The sequence below is a fragment of the Vanessa atalanta genome, chromosome 29 (assembly GCF_905147765.1).
Source record: "Vanessa atalanta chromosome 29, ilVanAtal1.2, whole genome shotgun sequence".
Taxonomy (NCBI): domain Eukaryota; kingdom Metazoa; phylum Arthropoda; class Insecta; order Lepidoptera; family Nymphalidae; genus Vanessa; species Vanessa atalanta.
The window spans coordinates 2,131,872-2,148,029 of NC_061899.1; the positions used below are offsets into that span (position 1 = coordinate 2,131,872).

The 16,158-nt window shown below is 34.2% G+C and overlaps 1 protein-coding gene across 1 annotated transcript; it reads left to right on the forward strand.

The window, feature by feature from the left end:
• The first annotated feature begins 1,607 nt into the window (after positions 1 to 1,607).
• On the forward strand, positions 1,608 to 15,768 carry LOC125074946 (pollen-specific leucine-rich repeat extensin-like protein 2). The gene is made up of 17 exons (XM_047686431.1): positions 1,608 to 1,744; positions 3,866 to 3,946; positions 4,935 to 4,955; positions 5,278 to 5,316; positions 5,421 to 5,456; positions 6,767 to 6,853; positions 7,504 to 7,572; positions 8,193 to 8,288; positions 8,484 to 8,519; positions 8,774 to 8,851; positions 8,942 to 9,016; positions 11,873 to 11,935; positions 12,854 to 12,940; positions 13,276 to 13,320; positions 14,894 to 14,977; positions 15,419 to 15,463; positions 15,710 to 15,768. Exons 1-17 carry the CDS (start codon positions 1,690 to 1,692, stop codon positions 15,766 to 15,768), a joined length of 1,056 nt encoding a protein of 351 aa, XP_047542387.1. The 5' UTR covers positions 1,608 to 1,689.
• The last annotated feature ends 390 nt before the right edge of the window (positions 15,769 to 16,158 follow it).

Below are 16,158 nucleotides of genomic sequence, written 5' to 3' on the forward strand. Positions count from 1 at the left end.
TATGTCTGTCTATATGTTGGTTGTATTTACTTTTTTAAGATGCCGATGAAGAGCCGAGATGGCCCACGGATGCATCTTAACCGATGATTTCGTGTACAAACCCAGGCAGACACCACTAAATTTTCACGTGCTTATTGGAGCAGCTTGGTGGAATATACTCCAAACATTCTCTCCAAAGGGAGAAAAGGCCTTAGTCCAGCAGTGGGATATTTACAGGCTGTTAATTTTGATGTTATTGTAATTCTAGAATGTTCTATAGTTAAACAACATGATTTCTAGATTTTTTTATGTTATAGACCGGCAAATGGGCTTCTGATTTAAGTAGCGCCATGAATATTCCTTTAAGCGCCGTAGTTATCTAAGGAATTCTTACAGCACTAAAGGAATGCCAACTAGCGCCATCCTTGAGGGCAAAGATGTCCCTTTGGGCTGAAGTTACACTGGCTCACTAGGGTGAATGGTAAAATCGGAACACAACAATACTAAGTATTGCTGCTTGGCGGTAGGATATATTATGGAGTGGGTGCTACCTAACAAGACGAGCTTGAACGAAACCCTACCAAGAAAAGTGTAGTTCACTCATTGTTATTAACATAAAAACAAATCTAGTCCACAAACATCTGACCATGATAATTGTATGTATTTTGTTGAAAAATAAAATATTACTGCTAAGTTCTTATTATTGCTAGTGCATAAATCAGGACAAGTAATATTTTATCCTGTTACATTTCGTCACGCGACGACGCAATTTATTAATCATAGTAGGGAGACCAAACGATTTTGTAGTTTTAATTAAATATTATTATTTCAAAGATACACCTACAATTTACATATTAAATATATGTTTTTTTTTATGTTAAGGGTGATACACTCATTGTTATGTCCGTCAATGCCTATATAATATTAAGGAGAAGTATATTTAAACGATAATAACAGAACAACGAAGAATATTTGACGTAGAGTAAGAGTCGCCGATTGGTAATCGGAGTTTTTTTTTTAATACAGAGTAATAATTATGGAATGTTTTGATAAGCGTTATGAAAAAATAATATTAGTGATGGAGTGATTTTTATGACGCGCGCGCACAGTGTGTCATGAAAATTACATGATGAAGTTGCTCCCTAAACCGCCAATTAAATGTCAAATTGCTCGAAATCCACAACAACTTCACTCCTTAACTAATTTTACAATGTTTATTTAAAAAAAAAAATAGTAACGCAATTAACAACGTCAGCTAGTTGATTTTTTATTATACATAAATATAATTCGCCACATAACAGGTTATTTAAACGTCAATAGCGCAGTCGTTTAAATGCCGTCTAGCGATTTAAAAAGTCACAAGTTCCTGACCAGACCCTTTGTGCTGTTGCCATCCCCACTCCTAGCCTGAATGGAGGGTTAATGGGAATTTTAGTAATTATTTATAATGCGGCATTGTTACAATACTTTAAAAAAAAAAGAAAATGGTTTATGGCTTTTTAAAAGAGAGAGAGGCTATAAGTCATTTTGCCCCGCATAACAACATCATTTTGCGCAAAAAGGTCGTATATACCAGGACTGATATTTGTCACTGAATCATGGTCATCCTACGATTTGAAAAGTTCAGATACCGTGTCTATTCGCATAAGTAATATTTATTCCCCATTATGAGGTATATTGTTGTTGTAAAATATATTGTTGAGAGCTAATATGTTTTGTTGTGTTGTTGTGTTTCATTTATTCGGATTTATTTACGCCACTGGGGGTGAGTGATATTTTCTTCATTTAAAACATTTAAATATTCCTTAACTTATTGTGATAGGGAGAGAAGTATGTATTTTTATAGTCTGGTTATGTTTATTGTTTCTTTTTTTTTGTATTTTGTGTTTTTGTATTAAAACATGCTTAAAAGACTATTATTAATAGTCGCTGTAAAGTGTAATTTATTTTAGAAAAATATGACGATCCCTGGGATTCCCTTAAAAGTAATATATATGTATAAATATCGATCATCTACATTTATAAATAAATAGTGCATTTTAATGGAATCCCAGGGAGGGAGGATTCATTTAAACGGGGTTTACCATATTACATAAAAAGTGACTGTTAAGTATCCCGTCGCTAAGGCCTTTCAGTTTGAGGAGAGAGGTTTGGAGCTTGCTTCCCTAGTATTTATACGTCACATATAGTTCCTCACGATATTTTCCTTTACCAATTTTATACCCTTTTGACCAATATTAATATATCCATACAATATACAAATATGGGCAGGATATCGTGCGAATTATCTGAATTTATGTTGGTATTTACAACTGAATTTTAATGTGCTTTAATTCAGATTATCTGTTCACTGAAAGATATACTTTATTTGATTTATTTCTGGTACATATTGATCATATGATGTATAATAAAACTGCGTCTGAGTGTCTGTCTGTCATGAGGCTTTTGAGAATAGACGGATTGATTCATGAGTAAGGTTTAGACGAATAATTCATTTGGGTAAATTCACTGAAATTTGACTAACTAATGGCTAACTTACGTCACCATTTCTTTCATCGCCAATGCGCCATCAACCTCAAGAACTGTGATGTTATGTTCTCCATGTGTTACTGTTATAGTGACGTGAATCATGTAATCAAAAATGTACGGTATCATTAGATCCGTTTTCTACCCGTGTAAGGCCAGAACAAATAACTAGTAAATTATATATACCAGTAAACAACTCGTGACACAAAACCTTACACTGTGTGCGTTAAACATGACTATGATCTTGTAAACAATGATGACATGGCTATGAGACTTTTTAAAAAACAAACATATTTTTAAATTAACATATATCTATCACGCTTACTCATATTGTGAGTGTGTTGGGATGATTAATTAGACAAAGATGGCAATACTAGTTTCAGTACATATTTGGTGTTCTTTTAGAAAACTAAAAATAATATTAAAGTACCGTATTTATGGAAAAACCAGAAGTTTATCGAATGTATTGTCATTCTGTTTTGAGTTTCAAGACTTTAGCTCATCGGGAAGTTATAAACGATTACATAATTTGTAACCGAACAGACAGAGCAACAGTCAAGTAAAATTAAACAAAAAATATATAAAACACGCATTAAAATATATGAACAGTAGTTAACCACCGGGTTGGGGATGGTCGGTGCAGGTGTAATGGATCAGATGAAGTTTTTCAAAATATTCCAAAATTTCCAAAAAAGTAAAAAATTCAGAAACTTAGGGGTTTTTTTAAGTTGTGAAATAGCAATAAAAAAACAAATATACTCTCTTTCTTATTTGTAATAATATAAACACATGATCTCTACATAATGAACATTGGTCAATATTTTTAAGGGAGGACTTACGAACGACGTGAACCCATTTTTTATCAATGAGTGTGGACTAGTTTTGACCAGACGCTCGCTCAAAATCTAAATCTAAATATACTTAATTCAAGTAGATTTTTACGAGCACTTTTGAATCGTAATTTTACAAAACTGTAATAAACGTGAAACTAAAACCGGAAAGTAGATTCTACTGAGAAGAACCGACAAGAAACTCAGTAGTTCCTATTTTCCAATATTTGGAATACAAAGCTATCTCTCTCTCTCAAATGCAAATATATTTCATTAAAAAAATCCCTTAAAATAAAAACGACGAATACATTTCAGTTTTAAATATGAGAACTTCTAAGCACAACACACAATACGACTTTAAATATTTATAATAAGAACTTATTTGGCAAATACCGCAACGATTTAATCGCGAACCTCTATGGGTACGTGAACTGCACTAAGTAGACCTACCCTGAACGATCAATTCTTGGTCATTGCGAGCTTATGGCCCTACATATTAAATCCAATTAATATCATTATTTTTTTGACAGGTAACCCAAATTACGATTCGACTTTATCACAAGGTCTTGAATTGAACTATAATAACATTCTAAAACCTTCAATTAAACCAGGTAATTATGTTTTTTATTTACAAATGTAGACAGACTGACTAACCGTCTGACAGTGAAAACTGCCTTTAGATACAAATACAAATATATTCTTATGATCATGATACATGGTACATACATCAAAGAGACCCTGTACCACTAAACTTGAAGACCCCGTTTCTTAGGGGCCGGTGACTTGCCAATCTTTGCTTAAATTTGTTAAACGTAAATAATTTAAACTTGGTGGTAGGGCTTTGTGCAAGCCTGTCTGAGTAGGTACCACCCACTCATCAGATATTCTACCGCCAAATAACAGTACTCTGTTTTGTCCTGTTCCGGTAAGAAGGGTGAGTGAGCCAGTATAATCACAGGCACAAGGGACATAACATCTTAGACCCAAGGTTGGTGGCGCATAGGTGATTTAAGGAATGGTTATTTTTCTTACAGCGCCTTTGTCTATGGGCGGGGGTGACCACTTACCATCAGGTGGCCCATATGCTCGTCCGCCAACCAATGCCATAAAAAAACTAACTACTTATATAGATATTTACAAGAATCGAATATTAACGATCCAGTACATCATTCAGTGATTGCACAGAGATACCACCAAATAAAAAAAGTAAGATCTATCAGAAGTACATTTATTTTCTTCTTCTCAGTCGACATGCTCTTGACAGAGTGGTCGTGATGGTTGATGTTACTCTCATCAGAATGATATGCCATCTCTTTCTGTCGGCTATCAGCCTAGTACACTTATGACACAGGTCATGTTAAAATTCACAAGAGTTCTCTATTCCCCCACTTCTTTCAAATTAGACCAGAAAGAGTTCAGACGCAGGACCAAATCGTGATTTCTGATGCACGACTGTATACTCAGTCTTTCAATCGACCAGGTCGACGGCCTCACAGATTTGCGTCCTTGTCTAGCTATACAATGTATAAATCAAAATATAAATGTGTTATACAATAGTTTATTTATCATAAAAATAATAATCTGTTATGTTTATTTCAGATGGCGAAATCACAACTATAAGTAAGTGTCTTATTTTATTATTTATTTTTAATGTCTTAGTTATATTCATAACTTTAGGCTAATTACTAACACCCTGAAGGATCACCGAATACATGAGTTTCATTTGTATTAGTAATTCATCACGTGCTCGACGGTGAAGGAAAACATCGTGAGGAAACCTGCACACAATACATTACACAGGTATGAAGGCTCCTCTCTTGTAGCAGAAATTCATTGAAATTAGATACATGCAGGTTTCCTCATGACATTTTCCCTCCAAACGAGAACAAAATTAATTATAAGTATTCTAATATCCATTTTTGTATTTTTTTTTTTGTTTTAGCCCCTGATCCAACTAAAGAAACAAAATCGGCTATGATGAGTATGTCAGATTTACCTTCGTTATTCTTTGTCCAAATAAAATCAGTTAAGTAGTAACAAACTGTGCTGTTAACAAAGTAATATAAATCATTAATATGTTTTCAGCACCGCCACCTATAGTGGAAAATTCACTTGGCATAAGTAAGTACAACCTCGTTCCATTTTTCTTTTAAGAAAATATAAATATATATTTAGCTTACAGAAGTGAAATAGATTAAAAAAAGACAAGAATATAAGTTAGTTTAAAAAATTTACTAACAAACCAAATAGTTCTAACTTCGAATTTATCATAACATAAATAAATCACCATCTCACATATTGAAGTAAATTACTTACTCAGTTGAGCTTACAAATCCAAATAAAACACAAATAACACTTTTAACAAATTACAAGTCGCGCCAATATTGACCTTACTGTTCGCGCCTAAACAGCAAAAGTAATGACGGCTTGATACAGTTTCGCGTGCTTTTGTTTTATTTATTTTTTATTTTATTCATTCCAGCCAGTTGTATAGCTTAAGGAATCTCCTAAATATATAGTAATTTTAAAAGAGGTCGTCACAATACAGATATTTCAGACACAGTGAGGAAATAATAAATAAGCAAGACATTCATGAAGTCTTTAAATATCTAGGAGAATCCAGAAACCTCCAGATTTTTTAAGCAATATATAAGTGGGCTACAAATGGGCTACCTGATGTTAAGCATTCACCGCCACCTATAGACGGCAATGGTACATAGACGGGTTTGCACAAAACCCTATCACCGTGTAAAATAAGAAAGATGGTTTCTAGTTTTTGACACAATTTGAGATAAACATGGAATGGGTGGCTTCGCAAACCCTGGGTACTCCACGTGGAATATTCTACCGGCCAAACAGTAATACTTAGAATAGTAATGCGGTAGTTCTAGTCTGAAGGTTGAATGAACCAGTGTAAATTCAAGCACAAGGGACATAACATCTTAGCTCCCAAGGTTGGTGGTGTACTGGTGATAAGTAATGGTTAATATTTCAGCGCCAATGTCTATTGGGGGTAATGACCACTTACCACTAGGTGACACATTTGGCTGTCAACCAACGCGTGTACATTTTTAAATATTATCGCACCATGTGATGTTCTAGTATGTGCCCTTTGTTGAAGATTCTTAATAAATAAATAAATAAATAAATTAATTAATATTTCAGAACTGTCGTAATCAAAGTAGATTTCCTACGGTGATATTACTAAATAAAACATTTTAAAATGTAAGATCTTTCCTCTCTCTTCCACGATATGTGCTGATTTCGTGAAAAGGGACGGAAGTATGTAACGCGAAGCCGAGGAAGCGCGCGCCATTTTTTCGACCAATGAGCGCGCGCGTTGGCAGAGTCATAATGTAAATTTTGTTTATAAGGTGACCCTTCAGATGTTACATTATAAGTGATGATTATAAGGTTTGTTTTTTTTTCAGATATACTATGGATCGGCCTCGGCATTGGAATTTTTATTTTAGTCTTTATCGTTCAAACGGTGTGCATGATTATATACACACAAAAAGGTAAATATTTGCTTTGTGCTGTTATAAATTCACTAGCTATAATATATTTTTCAACAATTATCGTGATATTTAGGACAATTTAGACAAAAGTTTAATGAATTATACATCTAAACATTCCGAATAAATCACACGATGAACGACCTCCGTGTTCGAGTAGTGTGTACACGGGTTTTCATGGGTACTCTGAGGTTCCCGGGTTCGATTCCCGGCCTAGTCGATGTAGAAAAAGTTCATTAGTTTTCCATGTTGTCTTGGGTCTTGGTGTTTGTGGTACCGTCGTTACTTCTGATTTCTTTAGTTACTTACATTGGGATCAGAGTAATGTATGTGATGTTGTCCAATATTTAAAATAAAAAAAATATATATCATTTCTTATTTTTATCTATATTAAGATAGTAATTATCGAACCAATTGTCATATATATTATTACACAGCGGAGCTTTATGCACTTAAACAGCAGTACTTAGTATAGATTCACTTTGAGTGAGCCAGTGTAATTAACGGGACATAACATCTTAGTTCCCAAAGTTCATGCCCTAATCTAAGGGATGACATTACACCACCGATGAGTATGGGCTATTATGACCATATTATCTTGTTGATATTTGCCAGTCTATCTAAATATATAAATATTTTTTTCCCGTATATAGTAAAATCGGCACGTCGGACAATTGAAGACATCATACGTTCCAAGGAATTAAATCGTGACGACAGTAAAGGTGAGCTATTAATAAAATATATATATGTATATGAGTAGTATGACATAGCTCACGTGATAGGAACATATACATATATAGCCTATTCTAATCGAAAAGGGGGTAACGGTAAACAGACCTTAGAATTACATATTCAAAGTGATTTGCTAATATTTACTTGGTGGTAGTTTTTGCAAGCCCGACTGGGTAGGTGCTACAATATATTCTACCGCTAAATAGCAGTAATCTGTATTCTTGTGTTCCGGTTTGAGACAGTATAACTATAGGCCCAAGGGACGATACATCTTAGTTCCCGAGGTTAATGGCGCATTGGTGATGTAAGGAATGGTTAATATTTCTTACAGTGTCAATCTTGTAATTGTCTGTACTAATATATTCTTCTTCTATCTCTATCTTTTTATCTCACGTAATAACTTCTAGCTTTCCTTAAAACAAATTTACTAAAGAACATTTTTAAATGACGGGACACATCGTCTTAAAACAAAAGTAATTATATTTTTTTTAGACAGAATAGATCTATAACACTTGATCAACAAAACAAAAATCCGCCCCCCCCCCCTAACACACACACACACTCGTGCGAAACTTGTTTCATAATACATCTTATTTATGTTCACATTTAGCGCGCTACAGTAAGACTCCAGAAAAAGCGATAAAAAATTCTGAGAATATCGAGGCGTGTCATTACGAGTCATTACCGGAATTAAACAGAATAAACAGTAAGTATTACTAGTACTAGCTTTTAAACGTCCCACTGCTGGGCTTAAGTATTATCTTCTGTTGATTAGATCCATTTTAGAAGCTGTACGAAAAATACAGTTCCGTAAAACACCGATTCAAGGGTGCTTGTAAAAGCCTAGTTGAATTAAGTCTATTTTGATTTTACTGATTACATGAACTTTCTTTTTTTTCAGAAAAACCTCCGCCACCACCCATAGAGACTCTACCTCGTGAGTATACCATAATCAATAAACCTTTATCCATAAAATAAATCATTAGAGTTCATTTTACATACCCAAGCACATTATGGTTTTTTTTTATATTTGTTACGTCGGAAGTAATTTATGAACCGGCTTAGAATATTTGTAAATTGAAATCAGTCATTTTTTTTGTTAAAACTGTATTCCTTTTTCGAATTTAATTTGAATATTTCTGCTATATATTTTTTCAATGAAAGCTAACGCTCTTTATCATTCTGCCTCAGGTGTTCCGCATTCAAACCCACTACCAGAACCATTGGCAACACCAAAAATCCACATAATACCACCACGGACAGTACCAGGTACATCACTAAAACCTTAAATCAAATATTATGTCTTTTTGATTTACATTATTATTTAAACGGAAAAATTAATAATGTATTTTTTTACAGTTAATTATTTCCATCAAACAGCGAGCATGCCAAGGAATAGAGAACGGCTACCCACCCCTAAGGAAATTGACTATGGTAGGTTTCATACTCAACACCATCAACAACATTTCTAATATTATAAAGGCGAAAGTTTGTATGTATGGATGTTTGTTACTCTTTCATGGAAAACTTACTTACTTACATGGTTATACATCAGAATAACAGATAGGCTATAATTTATAAAACTATTGTGTGAATAATATCTGATAGCTGAATAATGTAAAAAAGCGGCCAAGTGCGAGTCGGACTCGCCCATGAAGGGTTCCGTAGCAGCACATAATATAAATGTTCTTGTAGTTCATCATAGATATTTTTTAGTTTTATCATTCTCTTATTTTAGAAGTTACAGGGGGGGGGGGCACATTTTACCACTTTGCAAGTGTCTCTCGCGCAAACTATTCATTTTAGAAAAAAATATATACTAGAAACCTCAATATCATTTTTGAAGAACCTGTCCATAGTTAGGGATTTTTTTTGAGTTTCATTTCTAAGTATGGGGACAAAATGTGCTGTTTTTATTTTTATTTTTGTGTAAAAATCTCAATGCGGTTCACAGAATACATCTACTTACCATGTTTCAATAGTATAGTTCGTATAGTTTCGGAAAAAAATTGGCTGTGTCGTACGGACGGACATACAGACAGACATGACGAATCTATAAGGATTCCGTTTTTTGACATTTGGCTACGGAATCTTAAAAATATATTACTGTGTAGTAAATTTGTAATATATTTTTTATGATATAAGTATAGGACGAGTAAATGAGCCACCAGTTGGTAAGTGGTCACCACCGATAGACAATGGCACTCTAAGAAATATTAACCATTTCTTACATCGCCAATGCGCCACCAACCTTGGAAACTATAATGTTATGTCCCTTCTGTCTGAGTTACACTGGCTCACTCATCCTTCGAATCGGAACAGAACACTGTAGTGCTGTTGCACAAAGCCCTACCACCAAGTGATTATAATGAACCGAGAATGAACCCTCGCACCCCGCCCCCCTCGCCCCCTCTTTACATTATATTGCACTTTAAAATTATAGATAAGAAAAAATATATCTTGTAGGTAGGGTCGAGGTTTCCAATCTTTATGAGCTGTCGAGTTGGCTCACCAGCTCTTTTCAAAGCTTAGGCCAGAGGGTCCGCTGAGCTCTGGGACCCTGGTGCACTGCCTGGCCTACGAAATGGCTTAACACTGATTTCAATTCATTAACCATCTATAAACTCTCTGAGACTATACGATATATATATTGTTCTGTAATTTCAACAATGAAAGTCATCAAGCGAATTGTTTTCCTTAAATTATTGTAAATAAAATTTAGTTTTAACCATTAATATGTGTAACTAAACTCAGTTTTCCTGTTATCATCCACGAGAGCCGTGATGGCTGTAAAATATATTACGCTTGTAAACATCTCGTGCTTGATGCTGAAGGAAGTCTCCAGAAAATGTCGGATGAATTCTTCCACTTGTGTATCCTGCAGTAACGTAGCAACCTGTGCAATTATTACTTGGTGGTAGGGCTTTGTGCAAGCCCGTCTGGGGTAGGTACCCACTCATCAGATATTCTACCGCCAAACAGCAGTACTCAGTATTGTTGTTTTCCGGTTTGTAAGGTTAGTGAGCCAGTGTAACTACAGGCACAAGGGACGTAACATCTTAGTTCCCAAGGTTGGTGGCGCATTGGCGATGTAGGGAATGGTTAATATTTCTTACAACGCCATTGTCTGTGGGCGGTGGTGACCACTTACTATCAGGTGGCCCATTTGCTCGTCCACCTACTGATATAATTAAAAAATCACCTCAACTAAGGCATTAGGAAATAATAACGACCTTAATCGATAGGGTCTTCGATAGCTCCATTAGGGTCCAAAAATTCAGTTCATTCTCCCGTCACGATTTTTTTTAAATTATCCGTTAACAACTTCCAATATAGCACCTCGTTTAAGAAACTCCAAAGAGTCAATGACTCTAATTTATGCGTCATTGTTATCGCCATATTATTTGTTATTATACATTATAAATGAGTTAAAGTCTACACATACAAATATTACGGTAATGCTTCCCCTTCGTTTGAATATTGTTAATAGCAGCCTATATATTTCCCACTGCTGGGCTAAGGCCTCCTCTCCCTTTGAGGAGAAGGTTTGAGCATATTCCACGACGCTGCTTCAATGCGGGTTGGTGGAATACACATGTGGCAGAATTTCGTTGAAATTAGACACATGCAGGTTTCCTCACGGTGTTTTCGGAGATGAATTATAAACACAAATTAAGCACATGAATTTCAGTGGTACTTGCCTGGGTTTGAACCCGAAATCATCATTCTAACCACTGGTCCAAATAAATAATTTTACGGAATCTATTATTATAAATAATAATATAATATTATCATTTAAATAAATAAATAAATATTGGACAACATCACATACATTACTCTGATCCCAATGTAAGTAGCTAAAGCACTTGTGTTATGGAATATCAGAAGTAACGATGGTAATACAAACACCCAGACCCAAGACAATATAAAAAACTAATGAACTTTTTCTACATCGATTCGGCCGGGAATCGAACCCGGGACCTCGGATTGGCGTACCCATGAAAACTTGTGTACACACTACTCGACCACGGAGGTCGTCACTAATAACGTAATGAAATAGCATTTTAATTCTCATTTATATGAATACGCAGACAATTATTTATCGTTTTTGTTTATCGTTATCCAGATTACGTGTTAAATTTGCACATAGCGTGATAGGATTAGTTCCTCCTCTTAAGCAGACGAAGCCTTAATCAGCATGACATTTGAATTCAAACACGATTATTAAAATTGAACTATTTATCTTTATTTTTGTTTTTAATTTATTTTAAAAGTTGGTTTTCCTTTCAGTACGAGATCCAAAACATCAGAAAAATAGATCACCGATGCCATTACCGCATGAAGTCACAGCAGGTTTTTATCCTTCTCTTATGAAATGCTTTTTATTGTCATACCGTCCTAGCCTCATACGGGTACAATAAGTATTCCAGCTTCATACGGGTAAAATAATACATAAAAAATTTTGATTTAAGAGCAAACATAGAAAGAAAAGTACTTGATTTCCTTCCGGCTAGGAAAGTTGAAATTCTTCAGCTTCTTCAGCTTACATATGAAAACCGCCTTAACATGAACAGTGGCGACAGCCTATTAATCAAGTCAAATCAAATCAAACTATACTTAATCAAGTAGGCTTTTACAAGCACTTTTGAATCGTCATTTAACAAACTATTTAAAGTAAAGCTACCACCGATTCGGAATGTAGATTCTACCGAGAAGAACCGGCAAGAAATTCAGTAGTTACTCTTTTTCAACACCTAAAGATACAGTCATGTTAGTTAAATACAATTATATATGTATGTTATGTCTCCTGCCTGGAAGTCAACAAGCGTTAACTCCACGCTTTTTTATCATCTATATAATATTAGTCAACCCTACATTTATAAAATAATACATATTAAATAAGAACTGTTTGTTGTGCATAATAAAGCAGAATATTTAAATTAAATAAATTAAAAAAATATATCTTTAAACCTAAGGTTTGTTTATCATTAAACCTTCTTAGATTTACAAAGGGTATATCTGTGTATGCAATTTGAAAATAGAATAATTTTGTCTGTTTTTAATCTCTGAGCCTTTTTTCGTATCTATGGTCATCCAATTAGAAACCTTTACCTATAAATGTTGTTGAGGAGGTGATTATTTAAACAATACTGTGTCTCATTCTTTCGTATGTCAAATCAATGAAGTCAGAAAGAGAAAAATATGTTTATCTGAGCACCCGCTAACGTCCCCAATTGTAAGCTAAGTTATAAGTATTATCTTTGTTTTCAGTTAAGCCTTCAACTCTACCATCAAGATCTCGTAAGAACTCCCTCAATGTCAGACCTAAGCATATTTTGCCGGCTCAAATAGTAACAGGTGATTATTTTAACCGACTTAAAATAGGAGGTTCTCAATTCGGTTATATGATTTTTTTATGTTACCTCAGAAATTTGTTGTTTATAAACCAATTTCAGAAAGAAAATTTTCGATTTTGCCTTGGATTAAAAAAATAGGTTAATTTTAAGTTAATATGGAAAAATTATTTATTTGAATATTAGTTTTAAGTATAATTAATGAACATGTCTAGTATAAACAATCAAAGGTTCTTGAATTTGGAATCGCACCATCATTTCAAATTAGTTTGATTAAATGTCTCAGTTCGATCTTAGTTAGGTTTTATTTTATTAAAGTTTTAAATCGTTTGGTTACAGGGGAAAATCTTGAATTGCTGTCAAAGTTGAAACGACGAGCAGCGAGTAAGTTTATTAATTAAATCATTTATTTTATACATACATATTTATAATACAGCCGTGTACGCGATGGACATCCCATCGAAAACATTAAACTGAAAACTGAATTTTCTTTAATAAGCATTGACTTTAGACCGATTTCCATATTTTAAATTTAAAAAATAACTAACATCCATCAACTAACTGCCATACATACTTAGGAGATTTTTTTTTTAGCATTAGCAGCCCGTAAATGTCCCACTGCTGGGATAAAGGCCTCCTCTCCCTTTGAGGAGAAGGTTTGGAGCATATTCCACCACGCTGCTCCAATGCGGGTTGGCGGAATACACATGTGACAGAATTTCATTGAAATTAGACACATGCAGGTTTCCTCACGATGTTTTCCTTCACCGCCGAGCACGAGATGAATTATAAACACAAATTAAGCACATGAAATTTCAGTGGTGCCTGCCTGGGTTTGAACCCGAAATCATCGGTTAAGATGCACGCGTTCTAACCACTGGGCCATCTCGGCTCATACTTAGGAGATGCATTTTAAAATGTACGCTAAATTCCTGTGCAAAATTTAATTCTGTTAAAACCACCGGCTTAGGGTGTGCTTCGTATCTGACATACAGACAGTCATTTCAAAATTTAATTACATAGACTTATATATTATCATAAAATGGGATAAGTACCGTGCCGTATATGTCTGCACTCTGATATCTTGACTTGGTTTTATTATAATTTATATATATACATATTTTTTTTTAATTTATTAATTGCACCCGGGAGAAGCCGGGACGCCAGTATTTACATAAAAAACTTAAAATTAATGTCACTGTGTGACGTCTGGCCGTGTGGTCTGTACACGAATGAAGCTCCATAGAAACAGATTGCACGTTACAAAAATAAAACGATTCTAATACTAACCGATCTAATTGAACCAGTATTTTAAGCCAATACTTTTTTTTTTTGTCAACGGTACTTGGTTTTTGCAAATATCGACTGTATGGTATGCATGCTAATTTCTGTATTATTAATATGGGTTGGTTGACATGAATAGCAAATGTGCCACATGATGGTTAGTGATCACCACCGCCCATAACTTTGCCGTAACAAATATTAATCATTCATTACATCGCCAATGGACTAAGATCTTGGAACTAATATGTTATATCCCTTGTGCACTGTCTTCAAATTGGAATTAAATAATATTGCTGTTTAGCGCTAGAATATGTCATATGTAGAACTACCTACTACCTAGAAGAGTTATAAATTATAATAATGTTGTCAAATATCTAATCAGGATTAAATTTGTCCGATTGAGTTGAAATTGTTAATTTTAAATCACAGTCTTTAATTTTATTTATTAATATAGGCTATAGTGTATTATAAATTATATTATCATCCTAAGTATTTAATCTCGTATATATCTTAAAACTTTATTTAATCATTACTGAAATCCAGCACAGACCCTACTTATACAGCCAATAGTGACAGATGTCAAATTATATAGATAATAATAAAATTATAATGAAATAAATTATGATGATCTCGTAAGCACTTACAACTAGATGAATTTGTTTTAAATTTTTAGTGAACGAATCCACAACCAGTTCGACGAGTAGCGTGTCACCACCAACATTACCTAAGCCTGTTTCACAACAAACGAAAAAAATTGGTAAGTCCACATTTTATTAAAATCACGTCAGATTCCCACTATTATTGTATATGTTACACTATGTATATTCCGGTTCAGCTTTTAAGGCTACAGATTATATGACCCTGGTTTCGAACAACGGATTGTTGTGAATTTTTTGGTAACAACGCGAAGTTCGCTTCCGTGGTCAAGTTCAGGAAGTAGGGGAACGCAATCTTCTTTAGACCTCGTGAAGGCAAGGCATTAAATTTGCGATTGATAACGCCTATATAATACGTTTGTAAATTATATATTTCAATTAAATTGAAAAAAAGACTTCTACCTCAATAATGTCACTAGCTTTAGAATGTTACGTCATAGGTACGATGCCTTCATTTATTGTTCGGTAGTATTGGTTAAAGGTTAAAGGTTGTTTCGTAATGTCGTGGATTTAACCTTACTCAATCTATTATATATTTACAGCACGAGCCCCAAGTCCAAAACTTCCGAGGCCGAGATATGAGAATGGTATTATATATTTTACTTTATTTACATTACAAAAGTTAACATTTGGCCACCTTATGCTAAGTTACTACTTACAACCTTCGCCCATAAACGCAAGCGCTGTAAAAAACTCAAACTGTCAATGTGACGGGTGGCGCTTATCCTGACATGCTCAAAGCGTTACCACCGGAAATATTGCAAACTCGGTGGCTTCAAAACCGGGTTTAACTAGATTTGAAATTAGTAATCAAAGTCATCTTCTTTTTTCAGATTCTGATGAGGAATGGGAGATGGAGCAATTAAAGCCGTTGAACTTATACAATGTTTAAAAAATATTTTTTTTTTATAATATGTACATTTAAAAAATATATTATAAGAAGTTATAGATTAAATTATTTAAGTACGAACCTGAGTTTCATTTGAAATACCATAGACATTGTTCTATAAGAGTTATCTATACTGACATTATAAATGCGGAAGTAACGCTGTCTGTGTGAGACGCTTTTACTTAAACCACTAAACCGAATTGGATGAGATTTGGTATAAAACAAGCTTGAAGAAGGAAGAATATATACTCTATTCCAATCATAACAGGAAAAAAGCCAAATAAACAACATTTGACAGCAAATTGACACGATATCATTGGTCGAGAGCTTGATCTTGATTAATCTATGATATTCACTATGGATTTACGAAAAAATTGCCTTTTGAACGTCGAC